At 41.6% G+C, this 22,614-nt stretch overlaps 1 protein-coding gene across 1 annotated transcript in view; it reads left to right on the plus strand.

Annotated features, from left to right (window-relative positions):
- Positions 1-20,813, plus strand: part of DNAH6 (dynein axonemal heavy chain 6) — a 211,933-nt gene extending 191,120 nt beyond the window's left edge. The window contains exons 66-77 of the mRNA XM_056115431.1: positions 3,446-3,534; positions 4,244-4,390; positions 6,301-6,439; positions 9,292-9,411; positions 9,893-10,014; positions 11,909-12,038; positions 14,751-14,878; positions 15,379-15,564; positions 16,240-16,312; positions 16,936-17,087; positions 18,813-19,035; positions 20,710-20,813. Of these exons, the coding sequence (XP_055971406.1) occupies positions 3,446-3,534; positions 4,244-4,390; positions 6,301-6,439; positions 9,292-9,411; positions 9,893-10,014; positions 11,909-12,038; positions 14,751-14,878; positions 15,379-15,564; positions 16,240-16,312; positions 16,936-17,087; positions 18,813-19,035; positions 20,710-20,813 (1,613 nt within the window). The remainder of the gene's footprint in view (positions 1-3,445; positions 3,535-4,243; positions 4,391-6,300; positions 6,440-9,291; positions 9,412-9,892; positions 10,015-11,908; positions 12,039-14,750; positions 14,879-15,378; positions 15,565-16,239; positions 16,313-16,935; positions 17,088-18,812; positions 19,036-20,709) is intronic.
- The last annotated feature ends 1,801 nt before the right edge of the window (positions 20,814-22,614 follow it).

Genomic DNA, 22,614 nt, shown 5'->3' on the forward strand with positions numbered 1-22,614 from the left:
ATACAAAGAAAGGAAATGAAATCTTTCACTATAGAATGAGAGAGGCTAGGAATAGGCTTCAAATTAGCACCAAATGCCCTAGAGTTGTGTCATACCACGCTCTGTTCTCTGAAACCCACATGGCAGTCACTTCCCATGTCGACACAGTCACACACACTACCACTGACTATCACTACTTTCTTTCTCACTCAAGGAAGTTTAATGGGCTGCAAAGAAAGAAAGAGCGATAGCACAGTGGGTAGGCCGTTTGCCTTGCACGCTGCCAACCTGAGTTTTATTCCCAGCATCCCATATGGTCCCCCGAGCACTGCCAGGAATAATTCCTGAGCACAGAGCCAGGAGTAACCCCTGTGCATCGCCGGGTGAGACCCAAAAAGCAAAAGAGAAGAAAGGAAGGAAGGAAGGAAGGAAGGAAGGAAGGAAGGAAGGAAGGAAGGAAGGAAGGAAGGAAGGAGAGTGTCAGTAGAATCTACTTTTTAAAATTTTTTTATTATTTCTTTATTTATTTTTATTGAATCACCATGAGATACAGTTACAACACTTTCATGTTTAAGCTTCAGTCATACAATGATCAAACACCCCATCCCTCCACCAGTGTACATTTTCTACCACTGATGTCACCACTATGCCCTGCATCCCGCCCCTCCCCCTGCCTCAGTGGCAGACAATTCTCCTTTTTCTCTCTACTTTTGGGCATTATGGTTTGCAATACAAATACTGAGAGGCCATCATGTTTGGTCCTTTGTCTACTTTCAGCACACATCTCCCATCCCAAGCGATCCCTCCAATCATCATTGACTTGGTGGTCCCTACTCTATTCCAGCTACCTTCTCCCCCAGCTCATGAGACAGGCTTCCAATCTTGAAGCAATATTCCTGGCCCTTGTGTCTACTGTCCTTGGGTGTTAGTCTCATATTTTGATACTTTATATACCACAAATGACTGCAGTCATCCTATGTCTGTCCATCTTTTTCTGACTCATTTCACTTAGTTCTGGGTATTTTAATCCCTGTGCTCTCGCCCCTGACAAGCTATGATATGCTTTTTTTTTCATTTGTTTGTTTTGGGGCCACTCCTAACTATGCTCAAGGCTTACTCCTGACTCTTTGACTCTTTGTTCAGGGGTCACTCCTGCCTGTACTCTGGAGACCATAAGAATCTACTTATTTTTAAATTAATTGAACCTTAGGAACTAAATTACTGGTGAAAATTGTATGGGCTCCACTTCAACCCAGCCAGAAAAGACCACCAAGTTTATCCAGGGTCCTTTCTCTGGGGTCTTTCTTTGTGCCCTGAGTACTGAACGTTTTCTGGTAAGGGAGAGCTTTGTAGATGGTCCTGCAGGTGACTTTCCTTCCTGCTACCAATGATGAGGAGAGCAGCTCCCTTCCAGAGCAAACCACCCAGGCTCACAGCCAGGCATTGCTCTTCCCCTAAAGCCCAGCCCACTACCCTTTAGAGAATAGTTATCACTGAATGCAGGATTGTGAAAATTTTCCAATAAAATGTTTCTTACTAAACAAAGACCAAAACTTAATTCTGATTCAAAACACATCATCCAAGGTATATGTGGCAGCACTTGCTCATGGTGCATTTCTCGTCATGAGTAGGCAAAAGTTTGAGAAGTTCTGCTCTAGAGGACTGATTTCCCACCCCTGCTTTCTGTAGACTCCCTCCAACAGGAGAGTCCTTCACATTTATTATCCAGAATCTCCAGTCTTGTTTGCACAGCAAATAAGTGATGGCCTGCTTCTGTTGGGATTCCAGGGTCACTGATGATTGACATTATAATCAAGAAAAATGCTAGTTTATTTTCAATAGCCAAGATGGGGGAGGGGAAAGTTGCAGAGACTTAAATGCCCATTAACAGAAAATTAGTGAATGGAATACTCCTCACCTATTTAAAACTTAAGTGAAATCCTGCCTCTTGCAACAACATAGATAAACCTAGAAGATATTATGATCAATGAAATAAATCAGGTGGAAAAAGACAAACACAACATGATTTCATTCATGGGGTATACATAGAAAATAGTATTAACTAAATAAGACAAAAATAAACTACTATTAAATTATAAAACAATTTCATAATAGTAGGAATGGGAGAAAGAAAACAGCAAAATTAAGGGGTCAATTGTATAGTGAATAAATTGAACTTTAAGTGGTGAGCTTAATGTAATATTTATACATGTTGAATTCTAAGGATACAAGACTAAGTTTATATATGTTACAATACAATGTTATTTCAATCTTATACAAAAGGAAAACAAATACACATCAATAGAATACAAAAAAGCCACAAATTCAACCACCAGACCTGTAACTTTCATTTGCTAATACTTATTTTAGAAAATAGGCCTGCTACACCTAAAAAAACAAAAACAAAAACACAATAATGCCTCTTAGGGAAAAATGAAAAAAATAAATACAAAGTAGCTTGTTCAAAAACCTTATTAAGTATGTAGTTTTGCTAAACATCAATTCTTTCTGTGAATAAATGATATGTTTAATCTCTGTCACTACAAATAAGTCCTCATTGAGGGTTGAGTAATCTATAACAGAACAAATGATATCAGTGATCAAAACCACAGATACGTGACATTATAAAGCTCTTATTCGGAGGAGATACACATAAATGTACTACATAATAAGTCAATTAAGAGATCAGATAGAACGTTGCCACTATTTTAGGGGGGAAATAAAGGAGAGGAACATAAGGATCCAAAAGGAGGAGGTGGAAAAGGGTGGAGAGGGAGGGTGATAACAATATTAAACGATTTGGTCAGGGTCGACCTTGGACCCCAAAACATCACCCCAAGTGATCCCTGAGCACAGAGCCAAGAGTAAACTCTGAGCACAGGGGAAGGAAAGAATTTCACTTTCTTCTCTATAGGACTTTTTGACCATTTTCATAATTTTTTTTCTTAAATTGTATGCTGAGAGGGGGGGCAGAAACACTTCCTGTGCTGATAGTAACTTTCTTTCTTTTTTCAGTTGGTAATCTTCCCCATTTCAGAGGGAAGTTTCTTAACATCACTATTAGGTACTGATGTAATTCACCACCATAACAATAGGAAAGACAAAGATCATATGAGTGCATCAATTAATTCAGAGAATTCTTTTGATAAAATTCAGTATCTGTTTGTGATTTTTAAAAAAAAAGCCCTCAACCTATTTAAGGGTAGAAAGAATCTTTCTCCTAATGGTCATTCACTGTGTGTCCTCAATGTCTTCACTCAAATATGCCAACTCTAGATACCAAACTCTCCTGCACAAATAGTTTCTATAAAGATCCCTCCAAACTCCATTTTAAAGAAATGGGCAACATACAGAGCTTCAGTTCTTTTTGCTGTCCTATAATAATTATTTCTTTAAGAAAAGTTTTACTAAGTAAGAGTAAAACCTTGTCCCTTTGTGTTGCTGTTTTGTCTCTGTTTTTTAACAGGTGTTTTTATCAAGGACTCATTTCGACTTTTTTTAAGTTCCATGCCTTGTGATACATTTCCTGTTACAGTTCTTCAAAATTCTGTCAAGGTAACACATACACATGGTTGGAACAGTGTGAAGTGAATCTTCCCATCAGAGTGGTGACTGGGTGTGCAGGGAGAGCTCAGGCCCAGTGATCCACCCAGGCAATGTACATGCAGTACAAGGTGTACTGACTTCACCAGCAGAGAGGTGGAAGTCAGTATCCCGCAAGCTAAGAGCAGACTGGGAACCACTTTCTATAGTCACTTGTGTATCTTCAATCCTGCCCTGCCAGTCAGTCCATATTTTTGCCTTCTGACCTCCTGGAAGAAAAATATCAAGGATTCAGAATGACAAGAAGGAACCTTCTCTCCCAAAGTTAAAAGAGTGTCTCAGCATTTGAGAGACAGGAAGTATGACTGGTGAATTCTAGTGCTGGAAGTTTCCAATATATGGAAGCCATAGTGGAAGGAGACTAGCAATGCAGATGACCTGAACAAATCTTGTGGCCTTTACTTTAGAGTAACAGGCCCCAAAAGGCAGTGTCTGAGATTCTGTGGGGATGGTTTACCTTCTGTAGTTCTGAGGACCCCTCCAGGTTCTTTACTTCCAGTACTAAGACTAAGTAAGAGAACTAGCAGGCACTGAAATGCCAGGAATGTCCCCAAGGGCATTATCTGCATCCTTTCAGTGACTTCATTCTATTTGTGTGGTTCAGAAATAATGCAAATCTGCACAATCTCCTTCCTGTCACGTATGTTCCATCTGAATGCAGGTAACCAATGAGCCTCCAAAAGGATTACGTGCAAATATCAGAAGAGCATTTAATGAAATGACACCTTCAGTTTTTGAAGAAAATATACTTGGAAGAAAGTGGAGGCGAATAATCTTTGGCATCTGTTTCTTCCATGCAATTATCCAGGTACAGTCAATTCTGCTTTTCAGTAGAAATAAGAAAGTATATTGTAAGAATAAAATGAATACATCCAATGGCACTGTAAAATGATGATGGCTCCTTGCATCTGAATCCAAGTTGTTCTGACTCAGTTGCTGCTTTCTCTGCTGTTCTTTGACTCCATTTCTCATGAAGTCACCTCCACACCAAGGTTCTGACTACACACCAGCATGGCCTCTGTGAAGGTAGCACAAAACAGACCGCCTCAACTGTATCTCACTCCAAACGTCTGCTTCCCTAGAGACTCTGCTTCAGAAATTGGTGGTCCTGTTGTCTCACAATAAAAATTTCAGAATGATTTTTATTCTTCCCTCTTTATATATACATATGTAAATCAAGCCATCAGGGTTTTGGGATTATTTTTCAATAATTTCATTATCTGTTCCTGTTGTGGTATGTGTGTGATACTCATTGCAACTCCATTCTTGTGACTGGAAACCCAAGTCCTCTATGTAGTGACCTTTAGCAGGACACTACTTTCTCCTCCCCTTCATTCAAACCTCACTGATGTGGTCTGTTATCCATCTGTGGTATGGTCCTTGACTCCTGACTCTTCAGCTGTGTACCTCTGGAACGTATCCTAAAAAGAAGAATCAGTAAAAGAAAAAAACAAAGATTAAAGGTATGAGATATGAGATTGATATGCAAACAAGGTTCTAGAGAAGATCAGAGAAGTAGTGATTAGACTCAAGAAAAGAGATTCATGTTCTACTAGCAAAAAGAGCTGAGATGAGGAAGTGGTTTCAGATTTAGGAAAATTTTACAATCAGGAGAGAATAAAACCAATCCTCTGGTATAATCAGCAGTCCAAAATCAAGAAATTAAGATGTTGGACTGGAGCAATAGCTCAGCATGTAGGGAGTTTGCCTTGCATGTGGTCGACCCAGGTTCGATTCTCAGCATCCCATATGGTCCCCCGAGCACTGCCAGGAGTAATTCCTGAGTGCAGAGCCACCAGTAATCCCTGTTTTTCTCTGGGTGTGACTCTAAAAGCAAAAAAAAAAATAAAAGAAAGAAATTAAGATGGGATAGGGAGATAACTAGAAAAGAGAAATTTTTCACTATCGTAAGTCCAAAGATTCTATAAGCCAGTTTTAAAAAACAAAAGCTGTCACCTTAGATAAGTCATTTTGTGATGAGCATAGCATGGTGTGGCATGAAAGTCTAGTAACAGACACATTCCTTCGAGCAGCAGGTGATAGCTTTCTCCACCAGATAGAGGATTAGTGCCAAGGGGCTAGAGAACAAGCTGACCTTGGTTTGATCCTCAGGATCAGGACTGATCTCTGAGAACAGAGTCAGGATTAAGCCCTGAGTACCACAAGATATGGCCCAAAAGCGCCAAAACACATATGTACATTTTTATGCAAAATTACTATAGAGGAGCATTTCTTTTCTCTTTATATGTGGAAATATTTTATCTCACCATGATAAACAGATGACTTTTAACAGGTCGAACATATTTCCTTTTTCTGTTTTGTTTGGGTTCACACCCAGTGGTGCTCACAGGTTACTCCTGGCTCTGCATTCAGTAATCACTCCTAGAAGTGCTCTGGGAAGTATATGGGATGCAGGGGATCAAGCCAGGTCAGACACATGCGAGGCAAATATCTTACCAGCTATACTATATCACTCCAGCTCCCAACAGGTCTAACATATTTCTGATAAACTCAAATTTCCCTTTGGACATATGTGAGCGAAACCAGTATTGAAAGAAGTACCTCTCTGTTGGTGAAAGTCAGCCTGGAAGCCTCAATGACACAGAGCTGCATGACTTTAATGATTCTGCAGAATGAAGATGGCCAACATCACTTTTCAAAATCGTATATAAAATCAATTCCATTTTATTTAAAGACCATTTTCATTTTCCATTCTAGGAGAGAAAAAAGTTTGGTCCTCTCGGTTGGAATATCTGCTATGAATTTAATGACAGTGACAGAGAGTGTGCGTTACTGAACCTGAATCTTTATTGTCAAGAAGGGAAGATTCCCTGGGATGCTTTGATTTACATCACTGGTAAGTATGCCCATGGGCCCAAGGCTGTAATCAAGAGTTGTCGGTTTTCCCCAACTCTACATCAGAAGAAAGTGTGTGCCTGGTGTGTGAGGTGGGTGGTGACGGCTTCTGTCTGATACTCCCTTCGTGAAAATAAGACCCTATATAGAGAATATTTTAAATAGAAAACAAGGCAGGTATTTTCCTAAATATAATAGTAAAGCTTATATAACTCTTGATACAAACAAGGACTGTTGTAAGTACTTACCATGAATCAGCAAATTCAATCTTCACAACAACCTTGTAAGGTAAGAATCACTATATCCCTATTTTAAACATGAGGAAACTGAGGCACCCAGTTTACAAGTATCAGTCCCAAGATTTAAACTCAAGCAGTCTAGACTCCAGGGTCTGACTTCCTAAAATAAAAAATATGTGAAAGTTGACTGACTAACAGAGAAACCAATAGAGTCTGGTTTGTGTGTTTGTGAAAATGAAGAGGAGGAAATTCAGAAATTAGAACTTTTACAGCGCATAAGGCATTTGCCTTGCATATGGTCAACCTGGGTTTGATACCTCCACCCCTCTTGGAGAGCCCTGCAAGCTACCGAGAGTATCTCTCCCGCACGACAAAGCCTGGCAAGCTCCCCGTGACGTATTCAATATGCCAAAAACAGTAACAACAAGTCTCACAATTTGTTATGAGGAATTACTGGTGCCTGCTCGAGCAAATCGATGAACAACGGGAGGACAGTACTACAGTGCTACTAATCTAGTCGCATAAAATCTTACTGCCAAAATCAGATCCAATTTGGACCATGTATGGAAATGGAATAAAGAGCTCTGAAAAGAGACAGAATGAGAAAAGATAATTTTCATTGGTGAGTAAAGGATCTAGGGAGTACCAGCACTAGGTATCAGCTGATCCAGACCTTGAAAGGCACATGACAGCTTATACCATGTTTGAGCAGAGGGCAGCAAAGATAGATGAGGACCAGTGCTCAGGGTGGATAAAAAGGGCTGGGCCTAGACTGGAGAGGTGACATTATATTCTGGTTTCTGTGTGCCAGTACTAGCACAGCCCCTTAGCAAAATGATGATCCTGGAGCCTAAGAGAGAACCTGATTCAAAATAAACAGAACAAAATAATGACAAAACAAAATGACAGTGACAGAGAGTATTCGTTACTGAACCTGAACCCTTACTGTCAAGAAGGGAAGATTCCCTGGAATGCTTTTGATTTGAAACAAAACAAACACAAGGTCATAATGAGAACAAAATGGTACTCATCAGAGGAAAAGGACAAATCTGATTAATGGGTTCAACTGTAAAGGTTGTCAATGGAAACTAAACTAGGTAGGGATAATAATGTAGCATATATATGTCACACCGGGAACCTTATAATGTGAGTTAAAAAGTTACTTCAATAATTTTAGTTGAAAAAGTGGCCTTGTCATTTATCCCATTTGATCTACATCTAGAGGGAAAGCACAAATTCTAATGATTCATATGGAAAATATTTGTGTGCTGCTTCTCAAAATGCAAATATTTTAGTCTGAAACATTTTCAGAATAGTATATTTTAGTATGAGTCTTTCTTCTGACTCACATATAAGACTTTGAATTTTCCTGGTCATTGTCTCATTAAAGATACCATCCTGTAAAAGGGAAAGACTTGAACTTTCCATGCCTACCTAGCCCTAAGGATCAAGAAGGGTTTTCAGTTAGGCCCATACTATGGACCCACACAGATTTAATCCAATTTAGCATTCCAGAATTTCCTAGAGGATTACTGAAGAATATTCCTAGGAAAGCTCATGAGGCATTTTTAGAATTGCTAAAACATAGAAATTCAGCTATGGGACTATCAGAACTGATACCTACCTCTCCACCCTCCTTCCTGCCTGATTGATCCAACAGAATTGAAAAGATATGTTATTTTAGAAAAAATTATTCAGATTTCAAAGACTGAAATAACTTTCTTCCAGCCAGTTGTCTCAGCTTGAAAGAGATTGAGGAGGGAGCAGAGAGATAGTAAGACATTTGCCTTGCATGTGGCCATTACAGGTTCGATCCCCAGCACATATGGTCCATGAACCCCACCAGAAGGGATCCTTGAGCACTGACACAGGTGTGGCAAAAATAAATAAATAAATAAATAAATAAAGGAACAAAAAATGAAAAAGAGAGATTTAAGGGGGGGAATATATTGCCGACATAATGGATAAGTTGGAGATAAGAAAGTGAAATAACTAGGGTAAGGTCAGTTTACTAAATGTTTTGGACTGGAGAGATGCTGTGGGGTTAAACCAAGGCCTTTCCTTACACGACCCATCCCCCCCCCCCGCCCACAACCTGGTTCAAATCTCTCATACCTACATACAGTCCCCGACATCACCAGGAGTCACTTTTGAGCACAGAGCCATGAATAGTACCTGAGCACCACTGGGTGTAGACCCAAAAATGTGTGTGTGTGTGTGTGCATGCGCACACACACGTGTGTGTATCGACATGCATGAGTGTGCACACATGCACACACTTTTGTTTTCTGTTTTTAAAAAACTAAACTTTTATGGAGCTGGAGAGATAATACAGTGGGTAAGGTACTTACCTTGTATGTGGCTGACCTGGCCACATTTCTAGCACCCCATATATTCCCCCTAAGCCTGGCCAAGAGTAATGACTGCATATTGCTAGGTGTAGCCCAAAAACAAAACAAGGCAAAAGAATAAACTTTTAATCTCTTTTTAGAGGGTAGTAGAAGGGAATTCTGATAGTTCCATTTTCAGTGCCAAATATGTGTGTAAATAAACCTTTTAGAATTGCGATATATAATCAATAAAAAATGTATTTTTAATGCAAACTCCTTTCCAGGTGAAATTACATATGGTGGTAGAGTTACAGACACCTGGGACCAGAGATGTCTCCGCACTGTCTTGAAAAAATTTTTTTCTCCAGAAACATTAGAAGAGAATTATACATATTCGGAATCAGGTGAACAGCTCTTCAAATTATGGGAGTAGATCTGGGCTAAGAATTCATTGCTCATAGTACCTCTTAGTAGCTCCCTCTGCTCTGATTTCATTACTTAGACTCTCCTACCAGTTCCATTTTCGTGCATGACCAACATCAGCACTGGTCTGGTAAAGAGGAAAAATATATATCTTGTATAATAGCCACTTGGTTCTGTTCTAAAGTTTGTTGTATTCTTTCTAAACGTGTTTTTAAAGTTTTGTGAATCAGAGGTAGTAACAAGGCACAACTGTCAGCAGCATTCTCAGAATATTGTGATGTCTTCAGGAGACACCTCAGTGGTTTGAATTTCCAAGTCCTCCAGAAATATTTAAAGAAACTGAACAGCAATAAAAGCAAGACAGTCTGGGGAAATCAATCCCCTTCTCCATAGTCAGAAGCACTCAAGTTTGAGTGCAAAGTGAAAATGAAGCCGCATTTACCTTTTGTATTTTCAATACAGGTATCTATTTTGCACCCATGGCTGACAGCCTACAAGAATTTAGGGACTACATTGAAAATCTGCCCTTGATAGATGATCCAGAAATATTTGGAATGCATGAAAATGCTAACCTCGTATACCAGGTATGTGGTATACGAGCTTCAAATACATATTTGAATTACGTGTCTACAATATATACAATACAATAAATACATATTTATATTATGTGTATAAACTTGAAACATCAATAATAACATCACTGGATCTTCAGATCATTTTATCTGTCTCTAATCCTCTTCCTCCTCTTTCTCATCTCCTCCTCCAGTTTCTGCTCCTCTGCTTATCATATAATCTACCTGAAAATCCAACTTAACACAGGGATTTGGGTGATAATCCAGCTATTGCTTTCTTTTTTTTTTCCTTCTGCCACACTCTGGATGCATTCCACGAGGTTTATGGATCCATTGATAACCACTGGGTTACTCCAGTTCAAAACAAATATTCAAAGCAGAGAAGTTAAACCATGCTCTTAAAGGCACTATTCAAAGAAGTAACACACAAGCAGTAGTGGAAAGGTTTGGAGCATATTCATGGTGATGAAGGTGCAGCTCATTGAAACCATAAACATTGGGGCCTGAGTCATAGTATAGTAGGGAGGGTGCTTGCCTGCACGCAGCCAACCCAGATTCTATCCCCAGTGCCCCATATGGTTTTCTAGGCCCTCCAGGAGTAATTCCTAAGTGCAAAGGCAAGAAGAAGTCCTGGACACCATTGGTGTGACCTAAAAACAACCCATAAACATTAACACTATTGTAGCCATGTTACCTAAACTACAATATTTTTTTAAGATATAGTTTATCAGTATCACAGTACCAGACAACAGCAGGTTCAAACAGCAAATGAGAATTTTACTCCTTCATTATCTGCTATGAGCACAATTATCTAAGAGTAGAACAACCTGAAAATGCAGCTTAGATAGAGAAGGGAACACCAAGTAAAGGGTGTTTGGAGGTCTTGCTCAGGATGCAAGGCGTGCGCTGAAAGGAGACTATAGACCGAACACGATGGCCACTCAATACCTCTATTGCAAAGCACAAAACCCTAAAGGAAAGAGAGAGCAAAAGGGAATGCCTTGCCATAGAGGTGGGACAGGGTAGGGGTGGGGTGAGGGGGAGGGCTACTGAGTTCATTGGTGGTGGAGAATGGGCACTAGTGGAGGGATGGGTACTTGATCATTGTATAACTGAAACCCAAACACAAAAATATGTAAGTCTACAACTGTACCTCATGGTGTTTCACTAAAAAAAGAAAGAAAAAGGAGTAGAACAACCTCCTCAGCATGGCTTTCGAGGCTCCATCATAATCTATGCTTGTGACCCCCTCTACACACACAACACAATTTGTGTTCTCTTCTTCCCAGCTTTGTTGAGTCAACAGACTGCTTTGCTTTCTGTTGGATGACTTAGGTAATTCTGCTTCTGGCCATCTGTAGAGTATCTTCCATAAAAATACAAATCATTCCTTCCTCAGTGCAGTGATTTGGCTCCCAAGAGAATTTATAAGCACAAGTAAAGGGTCATTTACATAGTCTGTGGGCAAGCAGAGATCTACTGTCTCCTTTATCATTAAAGGCTGATGGGGCTAAGGATGAAGATACTCAAGGACAAGGGACAGAAAACAACATACAGAAATGCAGAATTGTAGGCCAGAGAGATAGTACAGCAGGCAAAGTGATTGCCTTACATGTGGCCAACCAGGTTATATCCCCAGAACCACATGGTCCCCTGAGCACCACCAGGAGTGATGCTCAGGAGTAATGCTTAGGAGTAAACCCTAAACAAAGCCAGATGCGGCCCAAAACACCTACCTTGGGGTGCCAGAAATCAAATATGAATCCACCAAGTACAAGGCAAGTTCCCTACCCACTGGAGTACTCAAGTCCCAAATTTTCTTGTTTGACAACTGCTCGTTGTATCTGCAAGAAAACCAGTTTTTGAGAATGAGTCTTTACTGTTGTGCCTCTTCCCACCATCTCAGTACAAGGAGACCAACACTTTCATCAACATCATACTTGAGGTTCAACCAAGGTCATCTTCCAGTGGAGAGGGGAAAAGCAATGATGAAATTGTTCAAGACCTTGTTGCTTCTATCCGATCCAGAGTTCCAGGTAATAAGAAATTCCTGTATCTGTATTTAATGGGACTTATAGTAATAAACTCAGAGCTGAGTGATAGGAAGTATCCAAATCTTGCTATCAGTCTACCTAAAAATCCACCTTAACACAGGGATTGGGATGAAATCCAACTATTCCTTTCTCTTTTTTTTCCTTCTTATGTGGCACTCTCCATATAAAAAGTACACATGTCCAACTTCTCCTCAATATATAAGCTGCCAAAAATATTAGGGGTGTCTGTCTTCTGAAGAGTTCAGGAGATATCCTGAACAATCACAGAGGTTCATACTTACATGTTATTAGAATAACAAGAGATTTACATATCTTAATCTTCTGCAAAAGTCTATAGATATCTTAATCTACTACTGTTTTCTCTCTGGTCAAATTTCTAACACCAAATGTGTGGGATCTCTCCTCACTAAGTAATTCTCCTACTCTCTGGACACCAACTGAATAGTCTACAGTGAATGCGGATCCCACAGGTTAAGGACTTGGTCCCACCAGAGTGTCCCACATTTCATGTGCCAATATATTGTTCCAAACAGTATCCTATGCTTATGGTGAGCTGACTCTAAATGATAGTTCTTACAAACCCCTTCTGGATTTCTATGAATTGCTGTAGTGACTCAGAGAACTCAGAGAAACACTTATTCACATTTTCGAGTTTCTACTTAGGATGTAATAAAGAATGCAATTTTTTATTCTTATTACATAGGACATAATAAAGATAAATAGGTACATAGGGAAGGTCCAGAGTTCTGTGTGTGGTTGCTTTAGTGCCCAGGGAGGCAGGAAACGACCTTCCCAGCACACAGATGTGTTCACCAACCTAGAAGCTCTCCAAAACCCTTTGTTTTGTTGTTGTTTGTTTTGTTTTTGAATTGAGTCACCATGAGATACACAGTTATAAAGCTGTTTCAGTCATATAACATTCCAACGCCCATCTCTCCACCAGTGTGTATTTCCCACCACCAATGACCCGTTTTCCTCCTGCTCCCCCGCCCCCCCCCCCCGTGGCATGGTCTCTCTTTCTCTCTCTCTCTCTCTCTCTCTCTCTCGCTCGCTCGCTCGCTCGCTCTCGCTCTCCCCTCTCCCTCTTTCTTCCCCCCCCCTTTTGGGCATTATGTCTCCAAACCCCTTTTGATTAGGATTTTATCAGGGTTGACTATAATCATTGACTATTAGTGATCGATTCAACTCACCAGGCCCTTTCCTCTTAATCCTCTAATCACTGCCTGGTTCCCCTAATATGCAGGCTCCACCCCTACCCTTAGGGAGTCGCCCCCCAAAATGACCTACTTTACATAAGCTATGATGTTAGAGGGACTTATGAGAAACAAGAGTTTTTTCATCTAAATCACTCAGGAGTCATAGTCTAACTTACATAAATATATCTTAACTAGTACTCTATCAGGTATTGCTTGGGAAATTAAGGGTTTTAGGAGTTGTGTCCAATAGTCAGGGACAAAGACAAAAATATACATTTCTGGGGCTGGAGCAATAGCACAGCGGGTAGGGCGTGTTTGCCTTGCACGCGGCCGACCTGAGTTTGATTCCCAGCATCCCATATGGTCCCCTGAGCACCGCCAGGAGTAATTCCTGAGTGAAGAGCCAGGAATAACCCCTGTGCATTACCGGGTGTGACCCAAAAAGCAATACATATATATGTATAAATATATATATACATTTCTTGTGATATTATGGAATCACAATATGACTTGTCAATTTTCGTATGGCTACCAAAGGAAAAGTGGCTATGTGAGCTCAGAAGTAAGACAGTTATCTCCTACTTAAAACAGGCGCTCAAAAGAATACATATTGGAGGGGAGAATTTTATGAATGTTCACCCAGCTATTTTAGGAAGCAGATCTAATAAAAAATATGATGGAGGGTTAGCTGGAAAAGGAATGCATAGATGGATGACTATGAAATTTTTCTTTCCAAGCATCATAAAAGCTTGAACATTGCCTGTGAAACAGTAACATCAGCTGAGGCTGAGGGGCAGGGAGAGGGCTGACACAGTAAGAACCTGTGGGGAGGACAGCTGAATACCCAGGGATATGGAGTCACAGCACCCTGAGACAGTACTAAACCATACTACTGTATAACTGCTCTACGGCAGCCAAAACATGAGTGTATAAGAGGAAATTTAGTAAATGTATTTCAGGACCACTCATTTACTTACTCACACTTAAGACAAGATATGCAATGTCTGTCTTAATGTAATGTAATGTAATGACTTCTTTTTTTATTTTTTTTTTAATGACTAACATGAACCTCCACTTTCTGGATTGTAGAGAAAAAAGAACAAAATTTTCTATCCAGTTTGACCCATGAATCTATTTAGTAATTCAGTCAGTCCCTTTAAATAATGCTAAGTAACTTGGGATAAACGCTAAGTGTGTCTCCTCTCTCAGACTCCTGCCCTGGTCCCCTCCTCTCGAGCATGCAATGCGGATGTGTGGGTTTAACATTCCTGCATAGGGAAGCTGTGGGCTTCCAGCCCCTGACACCTGAAGTGTCGGAATGTCCCTTGTCCTTCTGGTATTTGATACTGAAGTGTGGATGACCTGACTCCCATTCAGTCAAGACCCAGGCACAAGAGAAATAAACTTTTAAAGGGTGCGGGTAAACACATTATAGAAGTAATGCTGTAAGGGAAGAAAGCAGTAACAGATGGCCTGAGAAATTACTTCTGTGTTTCAGAAAAATTAGAAATGGAAAGTGCTACTGACAGCCTTTTTGTCAAGGATCATCAAGGTCGCCTTAACTCCTTGACCACTGTTCTGGGACAAGAAGTGGACCGATTTAACAATCTGCTGAAGCTAATACACGTAAGACCACTGACCTTCCCTGTTGGGTATCAGACCTTTGTACCACATGCATAGTAACATAAATGCTTTTAGAATGTTCTATTCCCAAAAGTGATCTTTTGAATTTCCATCTGTATTCATTCATAACACTTCATAGTCTAAAATTGAATTTACTCTCAACTTTTTCTACTAATTTTTTTTCTACTATTGGTCTAGTGAATGAGTGACATTACATATCCTCTTCCCTCTTTTATCCTGTCTTATATCCTAAGCATGACTCAGGACACTTCTCTTGCCCTTCTTTCCACTTCACTGGATTCCTAAATGAAGGGCAGTTAAACCGGATTCATTCCCCAGGCCCTCTGGCTACAAGTCGTAAATGTGCATGAAAGATTGGAGGGCCTGGCTAGCAAGAGTGTGCAGACAGCTGTTGCCACCATAAACAAGTGGCATTGCTTGTTGATAATTATATCTGTGAAGGGCACCAAACCTTTCAGACTTTCATTCTTTCATTCTTTCAGACTTCTCTAGAAATGCTCAACAAAGCCATTGCTGGATTTGTAGTAATGTCAGAAGAAATGGAAAAAGTGTATCACAGTTTCATCAACAACCAGGTTCCTTCTTTGTGGTCCAACACAGCCTACCCATCCCTGAAGCCGCTGGGATCGTGGGTCAAAGACCTGATCCTGAGGACAGCATTTGTGGATGTAAGCAAAGTCATGTCTTTGGAGATTGAATCTGGTAGCACTTTTCTGGCCCTTCCACAAGAAGCCCTAGAGAATGTACAACTTTAGAGGGATCTTTTGAACCAAAAAAAAAACAGAAATGGCATCACTTTGAAAATAGTATGTTTATCACTAGGGGAGTTGCCTGGGCCCTGATCCCTGCATTCTATTTTCACTCCAGGCCATCTCTGGAGGCTTAGATCTAGTCCTTGCACCTTCACTGTATGAAGTACAGAACCAGAACGGTATGGGCGCAATTTCTAAATCTTCCCCATCCCCCATAAATAACCAGACTTGAATTTGTGGCCAGAGTGGGGAACAGAGACAAGGGAAGCAAAGGACTGGAGCAATAGTGCAGCCTTTATCTTTCATGCAGCTGACCAGAGTTCAGTTCCCAGCACCACAAGTACCTAGCAGCATTGCCCAGAATGATCCCTGAGCACAGAACCAGGAATAAACCTGGAGTACCTCCAGGTATGGGCCAAAAACAGTACAAACGAAACAAAATCCTAAAGAGAAATAAGGGAAGCTGTAAGAATGGGAGTAAGAAAATAAGTACTGGTTTAGATTTTGCCTCCTAAGTTCTTGAAATATGACTGACTTCAGTGATTAAACTATCAGAAAGAGAGTACATCGTGTATCATGTTTCTCCTTTAGTTGTGGCTCAAAAGAGGACAGCCCCGGTCTTTCTGGATCTCTGGTTTCTTCTTCCCTCAAGGATTTCTAACAGGTATCAAAGCTCACCCTAGAAATCCTTAGAAAAGTCCATGATGAGTCCCAAATGGGTTACCAGAAATTGAGAAATAGTGTGGCGGAACATGGGGGCACCCTCATGGCTGCGCAGAAATAGGGGATGCTGCCCAACAACCCAAGACCTGCCCCTCTCCAGTGACATAAGGGCAAGGGCAGCTGAGCCTGGGAATACACACTGTGGGTCCCAAGTACAACCCATGTGCACCATCTGCTCCAACCCTAACTCAGAGCCACATCTGGTAGGAATTCTGATCAGGAAACACCACAAGAGTGGTAACCCTTAATAACAGTAAAAACAAACTGAACACACTTCTAAAATTGGGAGGATCAGAGACCACCCTCACTGACCTGCCTCCTTCACCAGCAGAGCAGTACTCACTCAGCTTGGCCTTCTCCCCTCATTCCCCAACCATTGACTTGGCATCACCTCCAGAGTCCCATCTCCTGCCCGAAGTCAGAATCAGGAGGCAACAGCTGGGTCTTCTCAATGAAGAGAAAGTTGTGTATAAGCAGCCAGGCTGAGCACATGGAGGCTAGTTTGGGCAGTCAGGATTTTCTGGAAAGAACTAATCTTTCTTACTTTCATTGTCATGCTTTCAGGGACACTTCAGAATCACGCACGAAAATATAGTTTACCTATTGATGAGCTGAACTTCAAGTACAATGTAGTTCCACACTATCGAGATCAAGCTGCTGTTGTAGACGCCGCCAAGACTGTGCAGTTCGGACAAGAATTGCCTATGGACCAAGAGGTATCATCCCCTCCACTGTTGTGACAGCAAAGCACTGTCCCACTCATCATAGTTTCAAACACCCTCCCTTGAACCACACCTCAACTGCCTTCCACATAGACTGAAGCAGGAAGGGCAAGATGGGGGCTCACGTCTCCCAAGAAAAGCTACCCCCTTGGTAATAATAAGCTGGGAACGGTCTGAAGTAGAATGATTCTTGTATTTTGAAAGTGGAGCCAGAAAATTAGTTTAGTGGGTAGAGCACTGGCCTTGTTCTTTTTTTTTTTTTTTTTTTTTTTTTTTGCTTTTTGGGTCACACCCAGCGATGCATAGGGGTTACTCCTGGCTCTGCGCTCAGGAATTACCCCTGGCGGTGCTCAGGGGACCATATGGGATGCTGGGAATTGAACCCGGGTCTGCTGCGTGCAAGGCAAATGTCCTACCCGCTGTGCTATTGCACCAGCCCCAGAGCACTGGCCTTGCATGCAATCAACCTGGGTTTGATCCCCAGCACCCCATATAGTTCCCTGATCTCCACCAGGAGTGATTCCTGAGTGCAAAGCCAGGAGTAAACCCTGAACACTGCCTGATGCATACATACTAAAGCACTGCTGGCTTTTTTGGTTTTTGTATTTATGCAGGGGCTGGGGTTCCATTGAGTTACACCCAAAAGTGCTTAGGAGGCTACTCCTAGCTTTGTGCTTGAGAGATCACTCTCAGCAGTGCTCAGAGAACAGGCAACACAGGGGATTGATCTGGACTTGGCATATGTAAGGCAAGTGCTTTAACCCTGTCCGTCTTTTTGACAGTGCTATTTTTATTGCTTTAGATTTTTTTTTGTTTGTTTGTTTGTTTGTTTGGGGATTTTTTTATTTTGGGATCAGGGCTTACTCCTGGCTCTGTGCTAAGGAATTATTCCTGTTGGCAGTAGGAGACCATACAGGATGCCAGAGATTGAACCCGGATCCACCACATGTAAGGCAAGCACCAGCTTGCACTCCAGCTGCAGTGCTGTTTTTATTTCTTTAGACACTTCCAGTAACTTTCTCATTATTGCAGGGGCAATATAGTCAGATGTGAAAAACTGGTTTTAGGATTAGATCTGAGTTTAAATTCTGTACTCCCTCTCCCTTTCAGTGTATTCTATAGCAATTGCTAACCTGTCTTTACTTCAGTATTCTCATCTGCAAAATGGGGCTGGAGCCAACCTTAACATGGTAGTGCAGTGGAATTGAAACTGTGCATAGTGTTTCCCTGTCAATGTATGTACACAATGAATTTATGTGCGCCATTAACTCAGCTGCCTCCTGGCAGAATGGGTAGGTTAACAGCCCACATCGTACCACCACAGTGCATAGCTAATAGAAATAAATAAATTGAGCTCTTTAAACACTACTGCTTACACAGTTAACCTTAACTGTTAACCTTAACTAACTCTCTCTAGAGCAGAGGTTCTTTAAGCACAACCTCTTCTGGGACTCCCAGACCAGCAGCAGCAGAATCCCCTGCGAACTTACGAATACAAACACATAGTCAAAGAAACAGTACGGTATTTAAGTCACTTGCATGTGGTTGACCCAGACTCAATCCTCAGCACTACATATGGTCCCCTGAGCACTGCCAGGGGTGGCCCCAAAACAAAAAATGACATTTGTTAATTATGAGGACATGCAACATAGGATATGGTCGAAAATCCCAAAATATCTACCCTTCTTCTCACCTCACCTTTAAATTTCTGGCTTTCAGTTGCCCCATCCTCAGGATGGTGTTCTTGTTCATGGGATATTCATGGATGCTTCTCGATGGGACAATAAGAATATGGTGATAGAAGATGCATTGCCTGGACAGATGAATCCAATGCTGCCGGTGGTGCACTTTGAACCTCAACAGAATTACGAGCCAAACCCAACACTTTATCACTCCCCACTTTATAAAACTGGGGCACGAGCAGGCACGCTCTCAACCACAGGTGAGGATGTTCTGAGCCTAGAACCAAGAATAACCAAATGCAGAGTCCAGTCAGATTCCAGGCACTAAACTTCAGTATGTGAAGGGAGTTGGCTAGACTTAACATATTACAAACTCTTTATCTTAATACTGAGTGGAGCATTATAAAGCTAATGCTAACTTCTCTTGGCTTAATAAGTAGAAAACGGTTTGTTAAGCACTGACTTCTAATTCTGAAAGTTGGGCGATTCAGAAACTTATGTCTCAATTCCTCTCCAAATCTGTTGAGACTTGTGATACACAATAAATTCTTTAGAACAACCAATAAATGGAAAGCCATGCCACCAAGAAAAGGAAATCTGAGTAGACCAAAATTTGAGATACAGTTCCTGGGGAAAAAAAAGAGCCAGAGGGAAAGGAAACCTTATTAACAAATAAAATTTCATATAGACAGTTAAGAGTGAGCAAAGAAAATTAGCTGGTGGAATTCCTAAAAACATAGCACAATACAATTTCTAAAAGCTAAAGCATCACTGTTTAAAAAGCCCGATTTCCCAACATCTATCTACAGGATAGTTTGGAATAATATATAGAGAGTAGTAACACCTGAAGCAACAATGGCTAATAATTTCCCAGAACTGATTTTCCAGTCACTTTAGTCTCACAAGGTAAGGCCAAGGCTTAGTATAGCAGTGGAAGGCTGGGTGCATAGATAAATAAATCAAGAGATAAAAAGTAACATCTCGAAGCTGGAGAGAGAGCACAGCGGGTAGGGTGTTTGCCTTGCACGCGGCCAACCCAGGTTCAATTCGCAGCATCCCATATGGTCCCCTGAGCACCGCCAGGAGTAACTTCTGATGCAGAGCCAGGAGTAACTCCTGTGCATCGCCGGGTGTGACCCAAAAAGAAAAAAAAAAGTAACATCTCAAGACTGTAGAGATAATAGTACAGGAGTTAAGGCACTCACCTTGCATGCGGCTGACCCTGGCTGATCCCTAGCACCACACATGGTCCCCCAAGCACCTCTAGCAGTGAACGCTGAGCATAGAGCCAGGAATAAGCCCTGAGCACCACTGAATATGGCCCCAAACCCAAAAGACAACAAAGTGACATCTCCCTAATTTGCATTTCCCTAATGATATTAACCCATCTTTTTAAAGCTTATTTATGTCTTCTCTGATTAAGTGTACAAGTCTTTAGCCTGTTTTTTAATTGAATCATGTCTTCTTAATACTGGCTAAAATTCCAACATATAAGCTTTAATTAACAGGAGGAACAAGTGATACTAATTAAAATATGCTGCACAGCATAACACTACATGAACTGCAGAGTTTGTATGGCTATAAAATCAAAGAAAAACTAGTCCTAAAAACTACAGTAGTGCTGTAGATAGTAAAACTACAGGGACAGAGAAATAATATAGAAGTTGAGAATACTTGCATGCGGCCAACCCAAGTTCAGTTCCAAGTGACCCAATATGGTGCCCTGAGCCTCTTCAGGAGTGATTCCCAGCACTGCCAGTTGTAGCCCCCAAGAAAAGTGAACTACAAGAGGACTGTTCCCATAGATTTTGAAATATTGGTGGAAAGAGATCTGACACCCAGGTGCTTTGACTCTTAGAACAGTGCTCTTTGAAACAATGACTCTTTAATGACTTTAATGACTCTCCTTATTTTCCCCCTGTATCCTTAACTAGGTCATTCAACTAATTTTGTAGTGACCATCCACTTACCCTCCAAGCGGCCCAAGGACTACTGGATAGCCAAGGGATCAGCTTTGCTCTGCCAGCTGAATGAGTGAAAAGATCCCTTCGATGCTGAGGCAGGCAGCTAGACAGAGCTTGGCCTTAACATCTACGTGAGCAAGACTGTTTCTTCTATTTTTTTTATGTGTGGCAAAATGTAGCTTTAATTTCTCTTACAATATAACATTAAAATATTTAATTGACAATTCAAACTCTGATGTGAAAGCAGTGGGTTCAGCCCCATTTCTCATTTTATTTTATTATAATTTAGGTAACGTGGTTACAATAGTGTTACTGTTTATGGTTCTAATGTACAAAACTACTGCACCCTCACCACCATCAAAGTATTTATGGTCCTCCTCCACTGTCCTTGTTATTTCCAGTCATCTCTTCCTTCCCCCCATCTCTCCCACCACAGTTTAGGAGTTTTGTCATCCAAGTCCAAGGATCTGTGATTGTTCAATATTGTTTATCCCCTTGTTTTGCCTCTCAGATACCCAAGATGAGTGAGATCATCTGGTTCTTGAAGTTCTAATTTATTTTAACATGGTGGCCTCCAGTTCTGTCCATACTGCTGCAAACTGCATGATTTCATCCTTTCATAGCCGTATAATATTCCATTTTTTTATATATCATATACCTCTGTCATTGGACATTTGAGTTGTTTCCATATCCTGATACTCTCCACACACTTGGATGAGCCTCACACATAAAAGAACTGGCAGAGGAACCCAGGTGTGTGGGACCCGGGGCTGAGATCTCCAAGCCTGCACGGTTTGGGACTGGACCTGCCAGTGACTAGACAGTTACACCCACCAACTGCCGTGTAACTCCAACAACGGCCAGGATCCAGAGATTATCACACTCAGCTCCTGGGAGAGAACAAGGCAGAGTTTCCTACCCTATGCCTGACTGTCTCCACCAGGGCCCATCAGCTGAAGACCACCGGGGCCCAGCCAAGGCCATGCTGGGACCACTCTCCACGCACTTGGATGAGCCTCATACAAAAAAGAACTGGCAGAGGAACCCAGGTGTGTTGGACCCGGGGCTGAGATCTCCAAGCCTGCATGGTTTGGGACTGGACCTGCCAGTAGCTAGACAGTTACACCCACCAACTGCCGTGTAACCCCAACAACGGCCAGGATCCAGAGATTATCACACTCAGCTCCCGGACATTTTATCATCTCATCCCTACTTTGGACAAACTGGCAGGCTACCGAATGTAACCTGCCCACACGGCAGAGTCTGGCAAACTCGCCGTGGCATACCCAATATGCCAAATACCAGTAACAATGATGGGTCTCATTCTCCTAACCCTGAAAGAGCCTTGAATATGGCACTTTTAAAAAAAATCTCAGGGCTAAGACGAAGGAGACGTTACTGGGGCCTGCTCGAGGCAATGGACGAACAACAGGATGGTCGTGATCGTGATCGTGACAGTTCCACTTCATAAACTCGCTTCCCCACTCCCTTGTGAGAGCCAGGCAGCTCCTAGCAGTTACTTTGTGGACTCTCTGGGCAGAGTCAGATCCCAGCACTTCCTACACACAGGGATTCCTATCCCATCACACCGACTGAAAGGGCAGTGCACACTTCTGTCTTCTGGTGCCAGGGCTCCATAGCTGAGGTTGGTACAGAGATTTCAACAATGAATGGAGCAAATGTGCAAGTTAATATCTTGGCCTGTGGTTCTACATTCCTTACCTCACAGGGGCCTCAATAATAAGTTTGTACTTTCACCCAAAGTGCAATTCAGCCCTGTCCCAGTGCACAGGAAATTTTCTCTTTGATATGGGGACGAAGTTGTGTGAAATATGGCAAGTCCCAACCAGGAGCATCTGAACCCCTGCCACATCA

Source organism: Sorex fumeus, unplaced genomic scaffold (genome assembly GCF_029834395.1).
Source record: "Sorex fumeus unplaced genomic scaffold, SorFum_2.1 ptg000003l, whole genome shotgun sequence".
NCBI lineage: Eukaryota > Metazoa > Chordata > Mammalia > Eulipotyphla > Soricidae > Sorex > Sorex fumeus.